Source organism: Rhipicephalus microplus, chromosome 7 (assembly GCF_043290135.1).
Source record: "Rhipicephalus microplus isolate Deutch F79 chromosome 7, USDA_Rmic, whole genome shotgun sequence".
NCBI classification, from domain to species: Eukaryota; Metazoa; Arthropoda; class Arachnida; order Ixodida; family Ixodidae; genus Rhipicephalus; species Rhipicephalus microplus.
In genome coordinates this window covers 2,596,560-2,617,667 of record NC_134706.1, presented here as the reverse complement: position 1 = coordinate 2,617,667, position 21,108 = coordinate 2,596,560, and the positions used below count along the sequence as shown (strand labels likewise).

The 21,108-nt window shown below is 42.6% G+C and overlaps 2 protein-coding genes across 2 annotated transcripts in view; one reads left to right on the top strand and one right to left on the bottom strand.

Annotated features, from left to right (window-relative positions):
- LOC119180305 (ATP-binding cassette sub-family C member 10) overlaps positions 1-14,189 on the bottom strand; it is a 46,200-nt gene extending 32,011 nt beyond the window's left edge. Inside the window, exons 1-6 of the mRNA XM_037431466.2 lie at positions 13,937-14,189; positions 10,934-12,266; positions 8,010-8,168; positions 5,475-5,702; positions 3,528-3,693; positions 2,077-2,207 (exon numbers count right to left, since the gene is read on the bottom strand). Coding sequence (XP_037287363.2) covers positions 2,077-2,207; positions 3,528-3,693; positions 5,475-5,702; positions 8,010-8,168; positions 10,934-12,232 — 1,983 coding nt within the window. The 5' untranslated portion in view covers positions 12,233-12,266; positions 13,937-14,189. The remainder of the gene's footprint in view (positions 1-2,076; positions 2,208-3,527; positions 3,694-5,474; positions 5,703-8,009; positions 8,169-10,933; positions 12,267-13,936) is intronic.
- Positions 14,190-14,380: 191 nt separating this feature from the next.
- The window catches only part of LOC119179815 (uncharacterized), a 31,615-nt gene continuing 24,887 nt past the window's right edge, over positions 14,381-21,108 (top strand). The window contains exons 1-3 of the mRNA XM_075868469.1: positions 14,381-14,615; positions 15,889-16,170; positions 18,354-18,522. Of these exons, the coding sequence (XP_075724584.1) occupies positions 14,474-14,615; positions 15,889-16,170; positions 18,354-18,522 (593 nt within the window). The 5' untranslated portion in view covers positions 14,381-14,473. The remainder of the gene's footprint in view (positions 14,616-15,888; positions 16,171-18,353; positions 18,523-21,108) is intronic.

Here is a 21,108-nt window from a genome sequence, read left to right as displayed (position 1 = left end):
AATAATAATAACACCTTTTATTCAAATAATATGTCATCTGGCAACAAAAAAGAGTGCTTGATATCTGCTCCAATAGGTGCCGCCACACGACTACCTGTATGGTGACAACCTTCAAAGGCATGCGAACAAACCAAAAGAATTCGAGAACAATCCCTGATAAGCGTAAACTCTGGCAATTTGGTTGTGCCTTCAGGGGTGAAGTTCCAGCCGCACACAAATGGATCATAGCATTGACCACAACACTCATTGGAACTAGCTGAAGAGATTCCAGTCAACAGATGCCTTGCAAACAATACATAATGTTGCAGCTTTGATTGATATGTGAAGCTAACATCCGAGAACCACTATATGATTATGAGAAACGCAGTAGTAGAGGGCTCCAGAAATTTCTACCACCTGAGGTTCTTTAATGAGCACTCAAATCTGAGCACACGGAACTACAGCATTTCCGCTTCCATTGAAAATGCAGCCACCGCAGCCGGGATTTGATCCCGCAACTTCTGGGTCAGCAGCTGAGTACCTTAGTCACTAGACCGCTGCGGCGGGGCGATGTTGCAGCTTTGGAAGTCACCGATTGTTCCATATGTGGTACACAGCCAAGGAAATATATCATGTCCAAAAAGAAACATTGAGAAAAACACTGTCGCTCAGCTCATGCAAACATGGAGCATGCTGTAACACAAGCAGACGATGCTCATTGTCCACAGGCAGTTCCGTGACGTAGATGCAGAAAGCCAAGAAGATCGGTCAATGGGTGCTATGCATACTGGAACATTTCTGCATGTAAAAGGCTCTAGTAGTTTAAAACTCATTGACTGAGCTGCTGCGACCTGCAGCGATACACATATTTAATATCTTGTAATATGTTACACAGTTGATACAGAGAGCTTAAATCGGGTTTCAAACGATACGTAGGACTTGCTTTACTGGCTCAATGTGTTTATGCGATATCATCAAAACCGTTTCAGGGTCCCTTTAATATGCAAAAGATGTGCAGCAGGCCGCTGTATTCATTAATGCTGTTTTTGTTTCTTTTGCGCCATTGCATTTTTTCCAGTTAGGGTATTCTTTTTTTGTGACTGTTCCCACGGAAAGATAATTCATTCATGTCATAAAATTCAGTTGGAAGTTCGTGCATGTCCTTAGTGTTTGCTTTTTGTAGCCGTGTTTTTTTCACACTGTTTATTTTTACTTTGTTGAGGCTATGCACTAGCAGTTAAAGAGAGAGGGAAAAGAAAACATCACACTTTCGTGGTAAGCATGAAACACTGAATGCAACACCAACAAGTTAGAATCCTGCAGCAAGTAAGACTAGCAGCTAGAGTTATTCCATTAGGGTCCAATCTAGCATAACTCTACAAAAAAATAGTGTGAGAATACAGCTACAATAGCAACAAAAAATGAAAAGCGGTTTTTGCGTCATCAGCTGTATCAACACGAAGTAAGCGGTGAGAGCACAGGCCATACGAGGGCATACAAGTCATCTGTTTTTACACGAAAACAAGCCATCTATAAAGCGCAAGCCAGCGCTTGCGACTGCGCCCTTTTGATCAACATTCACAGTTGCTGTTCCAGCAACACAGCCCCACCAACACCAGCGCCCCTTCATGCTCCTTTCCTTTATGAAAGACAGGCAGGGTCTTTACTCTCTGCTTAGAAGGTAGGTCCTGCAGGTGCGGCGATACTATCACATGTGCCCTTCGTGTGAAGAAAACGGCTGGCTCGTTTCATCTCTGTTTCACTCTCATTCACCCCTGGCATTCACATACTTTTACGGAAGTGTTGAAAACATACAATGTGCGGGGCGATGTTACCAATTTGGATTTCAATCAAACATAATAACGACGGCGAAAATCTGCCAAACGTGTGCATATCACTGGTGTCACAATTAAAACAAGGTCGAGAAAAAGTGAGTAAATCAAGATGAAACAGCTTTTTTATAAAAGCTGGCACCTAAAATTCGCAAACACTTACAAACACAGTGAAGGCACAATACTAATAGTACACCCTTTAGTCACAGGCACCTTTCACTTTGCTCGTTTATGACTAACATAGCCATTTCGCATAAGAACAGACCTTGCGTAGAGTTACGTTGACCGGTCCTAGAATGAAGCCCTGGGCTCCGCTGATGGCTGCTGGAAGAGTGGCATCACCTGTCACGCTGCCCCAGTGAAAGACACCGTTTGTAACCTGTACAAGCAGGCCATCTGCACGAAGAGATGCAGATAGGTTGTTTGCATACAATTAGCTTTTCTGCAAACACTCAAACTTTTGTGTGGCGCAGAAAATGTGGTGATATTGCAATTGTAGATGAGTAATTTACTAACCTGAACCAAAAATCATTTTTCTTCTTAGTGTTCAAGTACTATTTTGAAAGAAAGTCATTTTTCTAGTACTTATTTACCAGTGCTGCAGCAGAAATTTGTCAAAGCCATGGCAGAATAGACATTTCACAACTCAAATCAAGTGGCCCAACTCAAAATCAATATAAGGCTAAGTCACAAAAGAACGATGTGAATTTCAAGTCAAGTGCTTCTTAAAAATACAGCGAATATTGTATCACAACATTGTCGCTAATATAGTTTTGATCAATTATCATTCAAAGAGAATAATATTACTTTTGTAGATATTTTAATGAGCAGGCAAGATGTAGCTAAGTTGCATAGTGTCTGGCATATGTCAGAAAACGATAGGAATCTATTGCCATCTTTGACAAACCACACCGATGCGTCCAGGTGCTACAATGACAGGATGAAACAGAGCATGACCCCTTCAGAAGCCATGTGTACAATTGTACACATACCTAAACTTTGGAAGAGTGTCACGCACTGCATCTTACGTTAAATAACTTGAAACACAGTGCGTACATTCGTACAGTCTTCCTGAGTGAATAACTAATGCTCAATTAACTTCATTATGCTGAACATTGCTGCAGAGGATCACTTTACTGAAGACACTACCATGTCCAACAATCGTTCAACATGCCGCAATGCAGCACCATTGTCCAGAGCATTTTATTTCTTTGCTTGAAACGAGTGCAAGCACAAAACAAATTGTGCATGCATTTTGTGTATAATATTAGGTTCTTTTTACTCAAGTATTGAAGCTTACTGATTGCCGAATAAATAAATAATTTATTACATGCTAATTAACACTAATTGATGTAACTCACACAGAACAACACACTTCTTCATTTTGTCTCTTATAATATAATACTGAGTGCCTTAGAATCATGCCCTGCATATTTGACACATTTGCACACAGTGCATCATAATTCACACTTGAAAGGAATGAGGTTGTCTGGTGCACACAGGTGCAATCTCACAAACTGAGAGTAAAATGTGGCAGGTGCTATTTGTTACTTAAGTGATTATGTTATTCTGTGATTGAAATGTTACTCAGAACTGAGCCACTCTGTCTGGATTCAAAGTACTGTTCAGGCTCTTTTCGTTGAGCATGCTACCTTTTATGCGACGCAATGTAGGCTTAAGAATGAGCAAGTTTAGGAGAGCCTAAGCTGTCGTTACCCTCTTTTGAGGCAGTGTAATAGCTGGCAGGTGCAAAATCATGCAGGTCAAGAAAGCATTGGGTACGTTTCAACGAAACCCATGCCTCCATGCATCCATTGATGACCCAGGGGAAGGCGTTGAGTGGCACTTTGAGCATGTTGAAGAGAGCAAGGCACGTGAACACCTGAAAGAGGAAAGAAGTATGCATTATCAAAGAGTTGATTGACCAGTTCAGTTAAGGTCTAAAGTTCCAAGGCAGTGCTACTGAGTACAGCACCAGCTGAAACGACTAAACTGTAGGAAATGGCTTTCTAAAGATAAGGGAGAAGTCTAAGTGGGTCACGCAAGTTTGAAAGACAGCAAAGTTGGTACATCTTAAAGACCTAAGGTGGCCTTCTTGGCTGATGATTCTCTTGGAGTAGACAGAGCAGAGTCGAACCTGTCACAGATCCTGCAAGAATGTCCAAACTACAGCACCTGAACTAACGTGCAAAACTGGCTGTGGCACGCTCGGTAAAAGTGCAGGGCTTTCGTCACTCGTATTCGGAGCTTGCGGCAACCAGACTGTCTCTGTCAGTGGGTGCAGCTGATAATCAACGGCAGCGAAGGTTTTTTGTGGACACCCAACATTTTACATCAAGTTTTAAAAAAGAAAAGCGCACACCACAACTGTCTCACTCAAGCAGAAAACCTCAGCCACTGTGCAAGAAAAGCAGATAGAGGAATAAATGAATATGACAAAGGAGAAGTGAATGGGATGATGACCAACAAGATGATGAACGCCCAGACAATGCTTTGAGCCATGGCTGAAGTGACGTTCTGGAGAAAGGAGCGAGGAAACTTGAGCCATTCTGACTGGCTTCTCGCTTGGCCTCTTCACTCTCCTCCACCATACAAAAGTGCAGGCACCGATCATCAGTCTGACTACACTTTCATCAGCAATGTATCATGACTTTGGCAACTACGTCATTGGCAGTTACTTCATCAGCAAGCAGCCAATGACTGAGCAAGGCTTCCTCCATGTTTCGCTCGTGTCAGAGGAGCGAGATGATGAAGTTTAACGGGAGGGGTGTGAGCCAGTGGTGAGGTAAACAAATATGCATCATGCATGACAACTGCCAAGTCAAAACCGCATCACCACGAGGCCATAATACCATTTGGCACTAGTCCAGAGGAATTAACAAAGTCAAAGCAACAGAACATTGCCCATGGGCAATGTTGTGTCACTTTGCAGGAAAGATGACTGAGCAGGTGCTGTAGAGAAGTGTGGTTACTGTAATAGAACATTCATGCAGCATTGTAATATTCGCAAAATGTGATTGTTACAGCTTTTTGTACACGCCAGTGAGCTTGCGTAAGAGTTGAAACCCTCACTGAGGATTATAATACCCCCTAATGCGAATTCTCAGCCCAGCTTTGTGTTGGGGCAAGGCCAATTGGTTTGAAGTTTTGGCTGTACGCAAGGTATCCAACACATTATAAGCAATAATTTTCGTGTAGTAGTACAGCATCATTATTTGTTATGCTACACATCTGTAAGGTATTATGCACATTTTGTCAATGCTGCATGTAACTGGTGAAGATTAATTATCATGGCTGAGCACTTTCCACTGAGTGGGACGCATTAAACAACACACTCATTGTAAATTTTAAAATTGTGTGATGACTTGTTGGCATTTTACTCTTCTGCCAGACTATATCCCATGGGTTAATACGATTCCTTGCCCGACATCATGCCTGTATAACATGCTTCTGCAAATGAAACACCAGCATGGCTCTGTCGTAGAATACTTTACTGTCATGCAATGGGTAAAAATCCATCTTGGGTATTTTCTTTCTTGTTTTCATGTCTATTCCTTATGTCACCGATAACGACAGCACTCAATGCAGGAATGGGTGCATGAGAGCTGCACTTGTAACTTGTCAACTGGCCCTCTAAGGCTTTCGAAATGGTGCACTGCTCACCTTTGCAGCTGTGAGTCGGTGTCCTAGAAGGACATATGTGACGAAGGAGAGAACCGACATGAGCACAGGCGTGACGACCCAGAAGAAGACACACAGGGCGTCCAGGTACTTGCGCTGCCGCAGGAAGGCCACCTCCTTCCGCCGAATGTTCTCGAGCCGCTCCTGAAAGAGGGCTTCCCATGCATGCATCTTGATCATCCGCATGCCCCACAACACCTCTGACATCAGCTGCAATGGAAGATGAGCATGGGAAGCTCTGTTTTAATGAGCCAAGAGCTGAATAACCATTTGCATACTAAAGCTGGGGGTGTGTGAATAATTTAATTTCATCTCGAACAAAACAGTGCCGAACAGTGGTCAAATATTAGACACAAAATATTTCATTGAATATTCAGCAACGATTCATTGAAAATTCAACAACAAAAAAAAACTGGCTCATGTCCTTGAGCCCATAACGACGTTGATGACTGTTAGCGCAAGACTACAAATTGGCATGTACAAATACAAGTGGTTCCACATGAGCCAGCTTCATTCTCTCACCCCTTGGCATTGCAATGTTTCCTGCAATCGAAAGCTCTCTGGGCACTTCAGTAACGGACATGAGAAAGTGTTGCATAGCAATTTTGCTGACATAGTGCAGCTCCGCGCACATTTTATTTCAATGGAGCATCCTTTGTTCGGATAAGGGGCTCATTGAAGTGTTTATAAGCCACACGACTATATGGCCTAAGCTCAGTGATCTGGTTATTTTTTTGCACTAGCCATTCAAGTCTCCCAGACTGTTCCGTGGCCTTGTTTGCTGGAGTCATAAACATAGCTCGAGATTTTTGCAACAGTTTATAGATGAAAGGCCTACTGTAATGATGCCACGATTAGTTTCGACCACCCCACCCTAAGTTTTAACACAGGCACTTGTTGCGCAGCAGATATTTGTCCTGTCAAATCATTCGAAACCTGTAATAATAGCTATTCAAAAGTCAAATCAAACTATTTAATTAGGTATTATTTAGTTCGAATATGAAACTTAAACGTTTGCATACCCTTAGCAGTAAAGACTCTAATTTAAATAAACCAGGTTTACGAGAGGCTGTATGATTCAAAAAAGGTTCAACAGAGGAAAAAAAAACGTGGGTGATCCTTCCTTTTAGAAATCAGTATAACACAAAAGTGAAACGTGTCTTCATAGAGGTAGTTGAGCGTTTTTGTGTGCATCGTTTCACCACAAAGGTAAGGAATGAATGCTACAGGGACGAACTGCGAAGTAAGTGAAGAGCGGCAAGCAGCTCGAAACTTGCAGCGTGTAACTTGAGCAGAAAGCACGCACGAAATGAGCATACACTGGACAAGCGCAGACTAACAACTGTCACAGCTCGATACTTAAAGCGCACTGTTTAAACAGAAAGAAAGATGCACAAAACGAATGCACCAGTATACACAGGAACAAGCGCTAACAACTGCCACAATTCTGACTTCATGTGTGAGCGGCATGCTCCTTGCTTAAGCACGGCCGCGGCAGCAAGCGAAGTGACCTTTGTGCTTTCTCAAATCACAGAGTCTGATTGGCGTGCATGCAGGAGAGCCCACACTTCGTTGAGTCGACTCCCAACAAAACGCGAGAGACGACAACCTTGAGAGAGAGCCCAATGCAAGCACGTCAGGCCATCTTGCTACTGATGATGAAAACGCACTGGGGTTACAGAGTTTTGAAGACCACCGAATGGTGTATATAAATGGCTTGCCATTAGCAATCTTGACAAGATATGATCTGTGGCCTAGTGGTTAGCACCGCATGTGACGGAACGTGTGGTTCCTGCGATGCCTCGCCACAGAACTTTGCCTTCTCGTTTTCTTTGCAATCTCTTAGTATAAATTTTAGAGCATCATATCTGTGACAGAAATACGTCAGTGGAGTTGCGGTGAACTCCAGCATAAAACACTTTCGTGTTAAAAAGGGAAAAAGCCATTCGAACCAACACATGGTGTATGACGTGCCTCTGAAGCTTATGTGTACAATTGTAGACACGGTGCCTGAACGGGATATACAGAGATGGCTCAGGGCAAGTTTGAAGATCGGCTAACGCTTAAAAGATATTTTGACGTTAAATTTTTTTCATGGTGCATCTAGTGACATTGACCCTAGTGTGTCAGGCTCCAGTGTCACTGGTGACTTCCTACTAGTTCCAATGATGTCAGGTACCAAGACATTCAAAATGACCACCGCTTCTGCATAGCAATGATACATGGAGTGGAGGAATCGTATATGCATCATGACCTTTTGCACAAGCAGGTCACAAGAATCTCATCATGGTCATCTTAGGGAACAGTAGAAACCAAAAGTATCGTTCAAAAGCATACCGTGATTACTTTTTCATAGAGCGCTCACACTCAGAAGTACATTTTTTATGCTCTTAGAACTTGGCCTTTCATTTTATGCAGAAAAAGGAGAACTGAAAAATTTTCACGTCTGAACCATTTAGTGTATGCCTTTGCCCTCATACACTTCTCAATAACACTCGGTTCTAGGCAATCCCACACCTTTATGCGTTCATCTTTGGATGACATCATGCCGGTGCTCAGTCTTCCAATATTGAGCGCAATGGAGCGGTTGACAGGGACTAGCAGAATGGCCAGCACCACGCCTGCAAGAAAGGCCAGGCCCACTTGCTGCCAAAGGAGGAACATAGTCACTGCTACCTGCAAACAAAATTTGAGAAATTATGAAAAAGTAGACTAAGATCCCATCACTCTTCAAAACCTGATGCATATTACTGATATAGACAGAAGCTTTGCTCAGGAAAAGTCAGCAGAAGAATTTATATGACAGGACAGTTAGCATCAACAAGTCTGCAGTATCATAAGGCAACAGAGGAAGCTTACTCAGATTCCTCAAATGAAGAACCTAGCAGTTGAAGATTTCCCAGGTTTAACACAAATCCTTAAAACTGTGACAAACTGTTTCATAGAAATTCGTTTAAATGGGCCACGACACCCAATTTTTGCTCATAATCTGTGTTGTGCGAGTCAATCCTTGGCTGTTCACAAATAAGCACTCGGAATTCCAGTGAATTTGATCGAGCATCTAATTTATAATGAACACTTTTTTAAACACATAAATGGCCTGAGAGTCAGACAAGAATGGCGCACTCGCGAGCCGTGATGTAACCAGGGTTTCCTTTGCAAATGTCCACATTCCTGTAAACAACTTTGTTTTGTGGTCAGCCGTGCTTAAAATGAAGCTCTTTCAGCTTTGTTCAGTTTGGCATGGAAAATTTAATGATTTGCAGTGGCAGAAACTCTTCTCCATGAAGCACATGATGTCAGAAATGCAAAATGGCAGTTACTAGCAACGTTTATAGTCAATGACTTCTAGAGCTCATTTTACAAATAAATATTCTTTCATAGTTCATCTTTCGTATATCTACAGGCTCAATAGATCATCTGCTTCTATTTTTTGCTGAAAGCCACAATCAGGTGGGTGATCGTGTCATGGCCCTTTTAAGGCGTCGCGCCAAATATTGAAGGATGCCTACTTTCTCTTTTCAATTCAATTCAATTTATTTCGCCATCAAAACAAAACATGATAGCTGAGGGGCCCACAGTAAAAACAATCTTTCGATAGCTTGACAACGCCGTGGACACCTACAAGGAAGAAAAACCTTGGCAATATGAAAAGAAGGCATAAATAATGTTTCAAATAGCGGAAAGGAGTAACACAATATTGCCACGTTCCATTTCCCAAGTTTTGTTATCGTCCCAAAACGCTACACAATTCTCAGCGCAAGCCGCGCCTGCAGTTTTCGAGAAGCTTCCGGACTGTAGTAGATCATTTCGATAAGATCGCGCCTACTCTGCGAACTGTACAGATTATTCTGGAACCTACGCCACCGCCAGCGATAACGCTGAAACATTCGATGGCAAGAGTATAAATGCCGACCCGCTTCGCCTCTTGTCAGTAGTTGATCGACGGCCGACGCTCCGTTCACTGCTATCTGTGCAAGACTGCTACTGTAATCGAACTTTCCGTTTACCGGGCACAGGTTCACCCAAATAAACAGTTAAATTCCAACATAAAGTCTGCTGTCTTAGGCCACGTCACAACCCCGTGACAATATAAGGTGAACAATGCAAGTGGATGCAACAATAAGCAGTAAAGAAAGGATTTTATAATACAATTTTAATGTTTATGTCCTAGATACAAAATGAATGACAGCAAGATGAAACATAGGGTGCAGTTTAGTTAGAGTACATGGTCATCATGCTATAAAAATGTAATATAACAACATAAGTTCAACATTGTAACCAAACAAAAAACAATGCATTTATGTAGTATTGTTATGCATGTTGGTAAAAGAAATATTCAAAAATTGCTTTTTTGTAGTCTTTTCTATAATGTTGTTTTTCTACATAAATTATTTAGAGGACGTGGCAATCCATATTTCAATAGTTGCCATTCATATTGTTTTTTTATTCATTTAAATGATCCATTCACGCGTTTGCCGAGTTGCGTCTTTTCACTAATCTGTCTGTACCTTCACAGTATTATCAAAGGTGAGCATTTGGCAAGAGTCTGCCTTGTTGCAACAGACACTGAAGGAATGAAAAAACTCCAACCAAAAATATATCGGGATGACTCGATGTTTCGAAGTCGCTCTGTATTCTTCCTCAGATTGATTGATATGTGGGGTTTAACGTCCCAAAACCACTATATGATTATGAGAGACGCCGTAGTGGAGGGCTCCGGAAATTTAGACCACCTGGGGTTCTTTAACGTACACCCAAATCTGAGCACACGGGCCTACAACATTTCCGCCTCCATCGGAATTCTTCCTCAGGGGATGAAAGCCCGAGATCTATGGCGTTTATAGCTTGCCAAGTCTGTTCTTGAGTTAAATGTTGGCATGCCTCGTAATCAATAAAACATGCACAGTGAAACATCACAGCGAACATGAAGAGGACGGTGAAAGACAAGAAGGGTTCTGCCGTTGATATCGCTGCAAGAAAACCTCATCACCACAGCTCCTGCCTACGTAGCACTATAGTATTAAATATAGTATGTGTGATCCAAATAGCATAGTACTTCTTGGGAGCCATGTGATTACACTTGAATTTCCGATTAGTCATCCATAAAGACCAATGGACTTGAATACTAAGTCACACTTTTACCAGGACTCTCTGAACAATGAGAGGTGCAACCCTGCAGTTCACGCCACCGATAGAGAAGGTCATTGCCGCTGCCGCCAAGGAACGCACAAAATCAACACATGCACAACTGCGCTTGAATTTCACATTAGCAATTGTTGTAAGCGTTGGTAATCCTTTACATAGTCATTAGCCTAGCGATTGTACTTATAAACAGCAGATGCACTTCTACTCAAAGCAGTTGCATTATACAATCCAATGCATTACATATTTCTAGAAATAAATAGAGGCTTTCTAATGTAGCGTGTCAGACAACTGACCTGAAGTGGTAAACTCCATGCCTCGTGCAAACTCTGAAAGAGGCCAACGATTCGATCAACGTCGGTGGTCATCAGGTTCAGTGCTTCCGACGAACTCTGTCGCAGCTCCGTCGCATCGGCACGCAGTGTCTTCTGGTAGACCAGTGCCACGGCAATCGCCCTCGCCTTGAGACCCACACGCGACACCAGGTAGCCGTAATGACTGGACAGGAATGCACCAACCAGACATGCAAACGTGAGCCCTGACGCATAGGCATAGCCAGACCATGCGGGTCCCTGACCAGGTCCTTCTTCAAGGAACATGATGAGCCTGTTGAGCAAGACAGGACTGGCGAATGACAGGACATCTGCAAGGAACTTGAGAACTCCGATGGCATAGTACTGCTTTCCAAGGCACCGGTGGAACAGCACAAGAAGGCTGGGAAGGGGCTTGGAGGCGTCAACATTCTGGTAGAGCTCCCGCACGACCTCTTCGGGTCTCAGGCTGACCGGAAGGTCGTACAGGTCATCGGGCTCCTGAATGTGGCCCCGGTATCCACGGCGCATCAACCGTCCGACCCACCAAAAGGTGAGGAGCGAGAAGAAGTTCGTGTCTTCCGCCGTGCCGAGCTGTTGGGCTTCGTCATCCGCTTCGAGCAGACGAACGTAGCTCTGAATGGATGATGGTGACTCTTGGCTCGTCTGCGGCGGTGTCTCGCCTGCAGTGCTCGAGCAATGTATGGCAGCTGTAAGGTAGAAGGCACAGGCAAGCGCGCTTGCAATGTTCGAGTACAAGTCTGCACAATACGAGAGTTCAGCGCCATGATCTGACTCACTCAGGGAAAGGAGCGCAGACACGCGAAACGTTGCACACAATCCGGACATGGCCACAACAAATATCACAGGAACCTCGCCAACGAACCGGCGGTGTCGTGGCAGTGGGTTTGTCAGTGTCTGCAGGTAGAAGAAGTGGACCATCCAGGTCAGGATGACAGCACCAATGTTGAACATCGTTGAGGGTGCCATGACCTCGCCGAGTATCAGCTGGGACATGACGAGGTGAACAATGGGACACAGCAGGAAGACGGAGCAGCACAGCTTGCGAAGATGGATCCGCCATGTCAATGGCAGCAGGTGGACGAGCTGGTGGTCACGGCGTAGGGAGATTTGGCGGATGCCGACGTAGTAGATGCTGATGACCGCGACTAGAATGTGCACAGCACTTCCAAGGAGATCCAGAAAGCAGCGGCTCAGACGGTTACCCTCCCAGACGACCAGGGTGCCATCATTTGTTGCACAGAAAGCGTCCCAAAGGTTCATCGCTTCATCTGATCACAGCTTTCCCTCTCTGCTTCTGCAAGAAATCAAGGCAAAATATGTCGCCATAAATTTTGATGTTCTTTTGCCCCAATAAATGAACAAGCTATAGGTGGTGAAAGCTACACAGGTAGCCCTTCATCTTAATTTACCTTCCACTCCAAACATAGCCTGAAATATAAATGGACCTTGATAATAATAAATCAACTAACCGGACAGATATTTCTATTGATCTACAACAAAATTGATAAGTTTTCAAACTTCTACCTAATCTGCTTGAAATACCACTTGCCTATCAAATCAAAATGCATGTAGGGAAGCGGAAGAAGTTTATAAATAAACCTATATGGTTGTACAACTAATTGTAAATTAAAGCATGCAAGTTTGCCACTGTCTGAAACATGAGGATGCTGTACAGGACCATTAAGAATAACCACATAGGGAGGCACATTGTAAGGACAGTGGCAAAAAAGGCATAAAATGTTGATAAAAAAAATAAAATGCTAGCATGTAGCGGCTTGTAAATGACACGGCCTTTATGCCAGCATTGTAAGTACAACTACACACAAGTACCGCTACATTGGCCACTTAGCCAGCTGCAGGCACATTGCGTAAAATTCTGCATTTTTTTTCCCAGTCAGGACCCATACGTTGCTTTTGTCTTGCATTAAAAGAAAATAAAAAAGAGCCAAGTTTTGTCAAAGGAAATACGTAAAAACTATGAGAACACATATGTGACAGTAGAAAGAACATTTCTTGACTATCTCAGGCGGCATATTCAGTACAGCTAGCAGTGAGAATTTTGCGACCTATCTGTGATCTCAAACAGCTCATCAACTATTTTAGAAGGCACCCACCCAATCTAAGGTAGTGTTAGGATGTTCGTATAGAAACTTGAGCGGCGTAAGTCAGAAGCAGCAAATTAATCGAATACTGAATGTTGTAGAGAAGCTAAAACAGGATCATGTGAAACTATATGAACCTGATACGCAGTTTGCGAGAAGTCTGGGCATACATAAACAAACAGGTGAGAATACAAGTGACAACAGGAAAGTTCAAGACCTGTTGGGACATCTCGATATATCTGTAGCAAAATTAACCGCACATTTGCAGTTATAAACAATTAGAAGTGTGGTTTGAGGAACAAGCGGCAACTATAGCCTAGATACTAACGCACGGTATGCTCTGGAGAAGGTATTTTTTATAGGAACAGAGATGCTGTCACTTCGGCATATCAGAGAATGTTTGCAAACAACCTGTGGTATATGTTCAGAGATATGATAAATGCATGTTGGCGCGGGATTATACAACGAGCCAGAGATATTCCAGCTTGAATGCTCGCAAAATGAGCTTTATCCCAGCTCCGTGGGAAAAGACTACCGCTACATAAACAATCGGGCAAATATGGTTATCTCAGTTTATATATACGTTTAAAGAAGCTCATTGAGCGCCGTTTGAGCAGTCAAAGCAACCGAAGTGGCCACCCTTCGTGGAAGCGAAACACAGCTAGGGCGGCCCGCTTGCGCTGAAAACAAGAGGAAAGGGAAAGCACAGGACACCCACACACACGACCGAAATCACCGCGATCGCGTCAATGCTTACGCGCAACACACGCTCGCGCAACGTGCACGCGAAAGCCGAGTCACCATGCCCAGAAAAACGAACACAGCAACCTGTAAATGCAACAACACGAAACACATCGCTTACCCAAAAGCCGTAACTGCTGAGAAGCAGCTAGGAGACACGACGACCGAGAAAACCGACAGGAGCGCGCTTTTCGCGTCATGTCGCCGTCCGAACAACTCGCACCTGTGTATTGGCGAGCGTCATCGCGAGATATCAGGAACTGCTTCACACGTCAGATGTACCACAAGTTTTTAAGAACGATATGGGCAGAAAAAACTACCCGGCTGTGAATAGCGTCTGCTGCTCGTCGGATCATACGTTTGCCAGCAATGAGGTTATTGCGCTATCCTCAGTTTCGTAAGTATTTATCTTTATTAACTTTACAAAACAAACACTTCAACAATAAATTTTAACATATTTGTTGATTTTAAAATAATATCATTTTTATAAGTGCAAAATTAGTCCTGTACATTGTAATTTTGGAATGAAACTTGCGTCTTGCCTTAATTAACACTCTCGGTTAATGGCGGTCGTTTAGCGGCATTTGAAGATGAACCATACGAACAAAGTGTAGCTTTTCATAAAACGAAGGCCTGTTTGCTCTTCGTGTTCACGATCATGCCAGTGCCCGCGGAGAAACTGGAAAAATGGAATGCCGTCTTCGATTTGTTACTGTTTCGACAGCTGAAGGATGACGTCGACGATACGTTGGTTGAGAAACTTGTCACTTTCCTCGATGCAAGCGTGCGACAGGACTTGGGTGCGATCAGCTTTTTATTATTTTGTGTAGTGCGCTGCAAAGCGTGTGATGTTTGTTTCCCAGTGAATATAGCCCATTCCCACCATAAATAACTCGTCAAAAGAAAGTATATTTTAACCTTTAGTGGAAACATAATAAGAAGCATTTTGTGTGCGTGAGCTGTGCATTTACGCAGTCTGCTGTCACATCCAAACTTATATTATTTATTCACTATAAGTTCGCGATTGGTTCGTGCTGCTCCGCAGAGAAACGCACTAAGGTGAAGCACCGTCTTTCATGGGACTCCCGTATATTCCTTATCATGTTGCAGATAGTCCTTACTCAAAAGAAGAATTCTAGTTATTCCTTTTTCTTAGGTATGTTTAACTGCGAAAACTCTACCACACTTCAGAGCCACCGTTTTGGGACGTTATCACAGAGACGTATTGATGCGGTTTGTAGTGTTATTCAAGCCACTCAATGTATCCCGCATCAATCTTTGCTTTAATAAATACTCTTGAAGTAATTTTTAAAACGTGTTAAAATGTAACACATACGTTACACTTAGTTGGGGTTATGTAAACACAGCTTCTAGGTCTGCTCGAGCTTTCAAAAATTCTTTACGAGAGCCGTTATGCTCTTTTTTCTTTCTCTCTGTAATTTTATAGATTTTCATTACTATAATGATAAACACTACTGTAGTTATCATTGAAAGGTTATGATATGCTTTCCTGGCCAATCTGCCAGATTATGCGCAACAGTCTTGAGGACAAACATTCAAACCTTCCTTGGCTGCCCGAGGGTTAGTGGTTAAGTTGTTGACTGATTCACACTGCCACTTCCTAGTTTCCTGGTTAGGTAGAGTGACTGCCCTTGAAAGGCGTTAGTCCTGGGTTCGATCTCTGTACCGCAACCTGTTTTATAAATCTAAGAAGCTTTCCTTTTCAAGGAACCCGCATAGATTTCCTTAATAACAATATTTGGGGTTTTGTGTCCCAAAACTACAACATGAATGAGAGATGCTGTAGTGGAGAGCTCTGGAAATTTTGACCATTTAGTGTTCTTTAATGTGCCCTTTCATCCCAAAGTGCATGGACAAGTGCTATATGTGTCATATGGGATTGCACCCGTGACTTTGAGGTCAGGAATTAAGCACCGCGGCCACTGATCTACTGGGACAGACTGTATGATTTTTTTTTTTTTTTTGAAGCTTCATTTTGCGGATGAGTGGTTGTCCTTGATCCCTTTCGTAAAGTCTAGAGCACTGTTGCTAAATGATTTATGTAAATTTCAGAATTCGGCACGGAGCTGTGGAGAGGCTGCGATGTCTTACTCAAGTTGGAAAAGGCACTTGCAGTGCCTAGAACATCCGAATCCCTTTGCTTCGCACTTCGGCTCATTGCCGTCTTCGGAAAGCTTGAAACAATGTTCACATCACTTCTTGACGACAGTTGCGTGCTGAAGGCCCTGGACAAGTTTAGTGACAACGCCGGTGCCCGTGAGCAGGTGTCGTATCTGGAAACCGTGACATCGTTTCTCAGTCACCAGTCTGGTCGAGCCTGGTGTATTGAGCATGGTATGTGACTTGATTTTCCTGGCCTTAGCAATGCCGGTATTAAGTGGGAACTTATGTCAATCAAATTTATCCATTTATTTATTTTAAGGCAATGCATTTCTGGGCATCTTTCGTTCTTTAGCAGGGCACATGAATAAAAAACATTTTTGAACAGCAGGTGTTGCTGGAGCCCACATTTTATTGCTATTATTCAAATTGTTTCATAGGCTCCTACATTAGAAGGTGGGATTACATGAGTAAAGGTAATTTCGAGAGCATCTAAAACCTTGTTATGCAATGTTTATTCACTGTTAGTATTAAACACTGAAAAGTAGTAGCATCTTTGTGTCATAGTTAATCATGTGCCAGTAATTAGAGAAGATAGCCATTTCCCCCACCCTAAAATTGGTGGCATTACAAGTGGTAATGATGTGCTCCGGAATGCCAGTCTGCTGAATAATGGCCCGCTACAAAGCGGATAAACTGAATGCAGCGGTTCTACTTAAAATGCATTGGAAGCTGTCCATGAAATCCCGAGCCAGCACCACCCCTACAGCAAAAGATAATTGGCAAGATTTGAAGTGGGGGTCTTGCTCGATCACGGGCCAAAATTAAAGATGCTCGAAGAAGAATGTGCACCTGTGCTTCTAATAAAGCACCTTATTGGATACACTTGCATTTACAGTTTTTACTTAACTGGAGGGAATTCATGTGTGAAACTTCATGTGTCATGACAAGGGGTGGAAGACATTCTTCAAGTCTTGCAACAATTTGTGCCCACTCCAAATGCAACCCTGAGGTATCACACATATCTAAAAAGCTCTGAGAGCTTGGTTTCCTGAGAACCGCTGCTATGGAACTGCGCAGCAGCGAACAGGTTGAGAAAAAAGGGGGGGGGGGGGGGAAGGGGGGCTTTTTTAGTTATTGGCAAATATATTGAATCGCCCAAAAGGGAAAGGGGGCACTTGCTTGGGCAGGGGTGCTTTGCTCAAGATTTTATGGTAGTGGGATATTCCAGTTACATGAAGTGCAAAATGATTGTACAAGAGGCAGTGTTGTGTGGTTGGCACTATAGATATTATGAAATACGTAAATTAATGCAATTAGTCTCTGTCATTGCGAGGTGGAAAGAGACTAAAGTTTTAACAAGTAGTGTTGTCTGCTTCTGATGGAAAAACCTTGAATCTGCTGTGTTGGTAAAGAAGACAAGCCCACATGTCAGAACATTGGCTCCAGCATCACCCCGTGTTCAAGAACATTCATCTCTTCAAACCTCTGACCTCTTCTGAATGTCTGCCTTGTTAGATGATGGCAGCGAGTGATGATTGTGACTGCTGACCAAATTGAACTATCATCCCTGCTGTGCGGTTCAATCTTGACTAATTGATCTAATATACTTCTGGGGCTTTGCATGCCTAAACCCACAATATGTTTATGAGGCACATCTTGGGCTAATATTGGCTGCCTGCTCTTATACAAACAACATTGTCTTTGTTCAGCGTCGGTTCAGTGATAGCAGTGTTGGTGAAATATGGAGCATCTCACAGTTTGTGGCCAGTCAAACATGGTGACAACGTAAGCAGAATACTACTTGAACTGTTTACTATGTGTAAAAAAGGAATAGCATTGAAATGAGGTTGTAGCAATAACTTGACCATGTATTACTGAAAATACGTCTAATTTACATGACCCTGGTTCAGGGAAAGCCTTTGAATCATGCACATACACGTGCTAAAGTGGCCATTTTCCTTCATCTCGTCAAGTAATTGTAGACGTTCAGCAGTGCAATCACTGCTTTGAATTGTGTTTCTACCCAAGTTGAGGAAAATGCAGTGAGCCATGGAAAAGAAAAAAGAAAAGTGTAACACAAAGGGGTGAGAAGTGAGCAGAACGAAAGCAAAGTGGTGTTTTGCCGAATCCACATGATGAAATGGGCACGAGCAGAGCATTTAGTGAGAAGGCAAGATAACTGCTCGTTATAAGAGTAGCGGACTGGATTCCAAGAGATGCGTGAGAGGGAGACAAAGATAGATGAGATTAAGAAGTTTATAGTGATAAGGTGTCCGCAGCTAGCACAGGACTCGCTTGATTAGCTATCATGGAAGAGGCCTTTGTTCTGCAGTGGAAAAGCCTTGTCCTGCAGTGGGAAAGTCAGGCTGATGATAACAATGATGCCTAAAAAAATTAATCTCGTTACATTCTAGGTGTCTCGTCAAAGGTATTCCAGTGCCTTCAGGAAGCCAGTGTCTTTGTCCAGGGAAAGGCAGAGGCATATTTTGTTGCGTTCCTCGAGTCGGACTTCAGCAAAAGTGAAGTTACTGCATTTGTAAACAGGACTCTGACTGAGGAGCTACCGCCGAGACACCGTAAAAGGCAAGCACAACACTTATGCCCATTTATAATGGTGTTTCGTGCATCATTGTCACACAGTGCTGTGCTGGTGATTTGGATTAAAGGGGCACAGATAATGATTTTCGAACCTGGCTTTACTCTATTATACAATTTTCCTTTCTATGGAGACGGCTCTCAGCAAGTTTCAAACTCGGGAAATGCCGATGAGGTAATTTATTTTGACATTATTTATTTATTTATTTAGGAATACTGCAGGCCTTAATAGGCCCAGGCAGGAGGGGAAAAGTACGAACAAAAGTACAAAGTCTGCAAATATCAAGAATATATACAAGTAGGATCTATACAAAGCAACAACAAAGTGAATCTACTAACAAGTAAATGAGCACTAAAAGAAATGTGATACAAAGAAAAATAATATACAATATGAGAAGATAAACAATACAGAACTATCTAATCAATGTACAAAAGAGTTAGTAAAATACTGGATCACTGTATTGAAAGAGGAAGGGCTAGATCTAAGATGAAATGGATGCGATAGAGTCTGTGTTGCTGAGTGTACTAAGAGGTAGGCTGTTCCAGTCGGCTACTGTTCGAGGAAAAAAGGAATACTTAAAGATGTTGGTTCTGGTATTGTAAGGCGTTAATGTGGCAGAGTGGCGATGTCTTGTTCGGCGAGCAGTGAGAGGCTTTATGTAAGGTTCAGGAGAAAGAGACAATTTATTTTTATACAGTAAGAATAGAAATTTAAGCCTGTGAATTTTTCTTCTTAGTTGCAAGGACTGAATGTTGTGTTGGGCCATTAGGTCACTTGGAGAGTCACTGGTGCGATATTTGGAGAAGATGAATCTTACTGCTTTACGTTGGATCCTTTCTAGCGCATCGATGTTAGTTTTAGTGTAAGGATCCCATACGATAGCTGCATATTCAAGCTTAGGACGGACAAGAGAGGTATAAGCGGTTAGACGGGTCTCGGGAGGAGCATGTTTTAATTTGTGTCTGAGGTAGCAGAGTTTTTTGAAGGCTGAGTCGCAAAGGTGAGAGATGTGGGAGTTCCAACTGAGATTATTAGTTATGATGACACCCAGGTACTTATATTCATCAACCTCTGTAAGAGGCATGGATGCAAGATTGTACGTAAACGAAAGTTTATTAATTTTTTTGGTGATTTTCATAAATACTGTTTTATCAATATTAAGCTGCATGTCCCAGCGTTCGCACCATGTTAAAATTTTTTGAAGGTTAGAGTTTAGGGTGATTTGGTCTTGCTGGCAGGTAATTTCATTAAAGAGTAAGCAGTCATCAGCGAATAATTTTATCTGTACAGGTTCAGTAATAGAGTCAACTATGTCATTAATGTATATATTAAACAATAAGGGTCCAAGAACACTTCCTTGGGGAATTCCAGAAGTAACAGCAAGGTCACTCGAACAGCAATTATCAATTGCAACAAATTGCCTACGGTTAGTGAGGTAAGCAGAAATCCAATTTACTAGGTATGAGGGAACGTCCAGATGAACAAGTTTTTCGATTAGTTTCGCGTGTGACACGAGATCAAACGCCTTCCTAAAATCCAGAAATATGATGTCAGTTTGTCCTGATTTGTCGACAACGCTAGCGAGACTGTGAATTACAGTAGTTAATTGGGTTACAGTGGAGAGGCCCTTCCTAAATCCATGCTGCATAGGAGTTAAAATAGCTCGATCATCAAGAAACCTAGTGATTTCGTTAGCAATAATGTGTTCTAAAAGTTTACAACAAGAGGAGGTTAGTGATATGGGGCGGTAGTTTTGAACTAATGATGGATCGCCTTTCTTTAGGATAGGAATGACACGAGCAGATAGCCAGTCGTTCGGAAGCACTGCTGAAGATAGTGATGCACGAAAGATGATAACAAGAAAACGCGATAGCATTTCGGCGTATCTGTGAAGAAACACGTTTGGTAAGTTGTCAGGCCCGGGTGATGATTTTGTTTTTATATTCAACAGCATAGAAAAGACGCCAGGCAAAGAAACAAAACTAAAGTCATCCTTCACCAATGTGTGATTCAGGCAACGGGGAACAGGCGAGTTTGAAAATATACTATTAAAATAAGCATTGAAGTGAACAGCGATCTCTTGTTTAGCGACGACAGGATTGCCCTCGTGCATAATATGGTCAACTGGTTTACTTTTTTTGCTGAGAAAGCTCCAAAACTTGCTGGGAGCAGTTCGGATGAAGTTAGGCAGGGTAAATTGAAAGTAACGAAGTTTAGCTGCCCTAACAGCCTCGTTTAATTTAGCTTGGCATGGTACGATTTCGTCACGAGAAATACCCCGTCGTCTCAGACGTTTGACTTTTCTCTTCGCATGCACTATCTCACGCGTCATCCAGGGAGTAGGTTTGGATGTTTTTTTAGTTCTGCTTGGAATAAAGTTGTCGATACAGTGCATACAAATATTCTTAAATTCGTCCCAAAGTTTAGCAGCGTCATGTCCCCCAAAAGCACTCAGACTATCATCAAGGTAATCTAGTACGCTCTCATCATTGGCACGTGAATAATCCTTTACAGAAACAGTTTTACAACTAGTAGACTTGGGAAGATCGATGGTACAGGAAAAAGCCACAAGT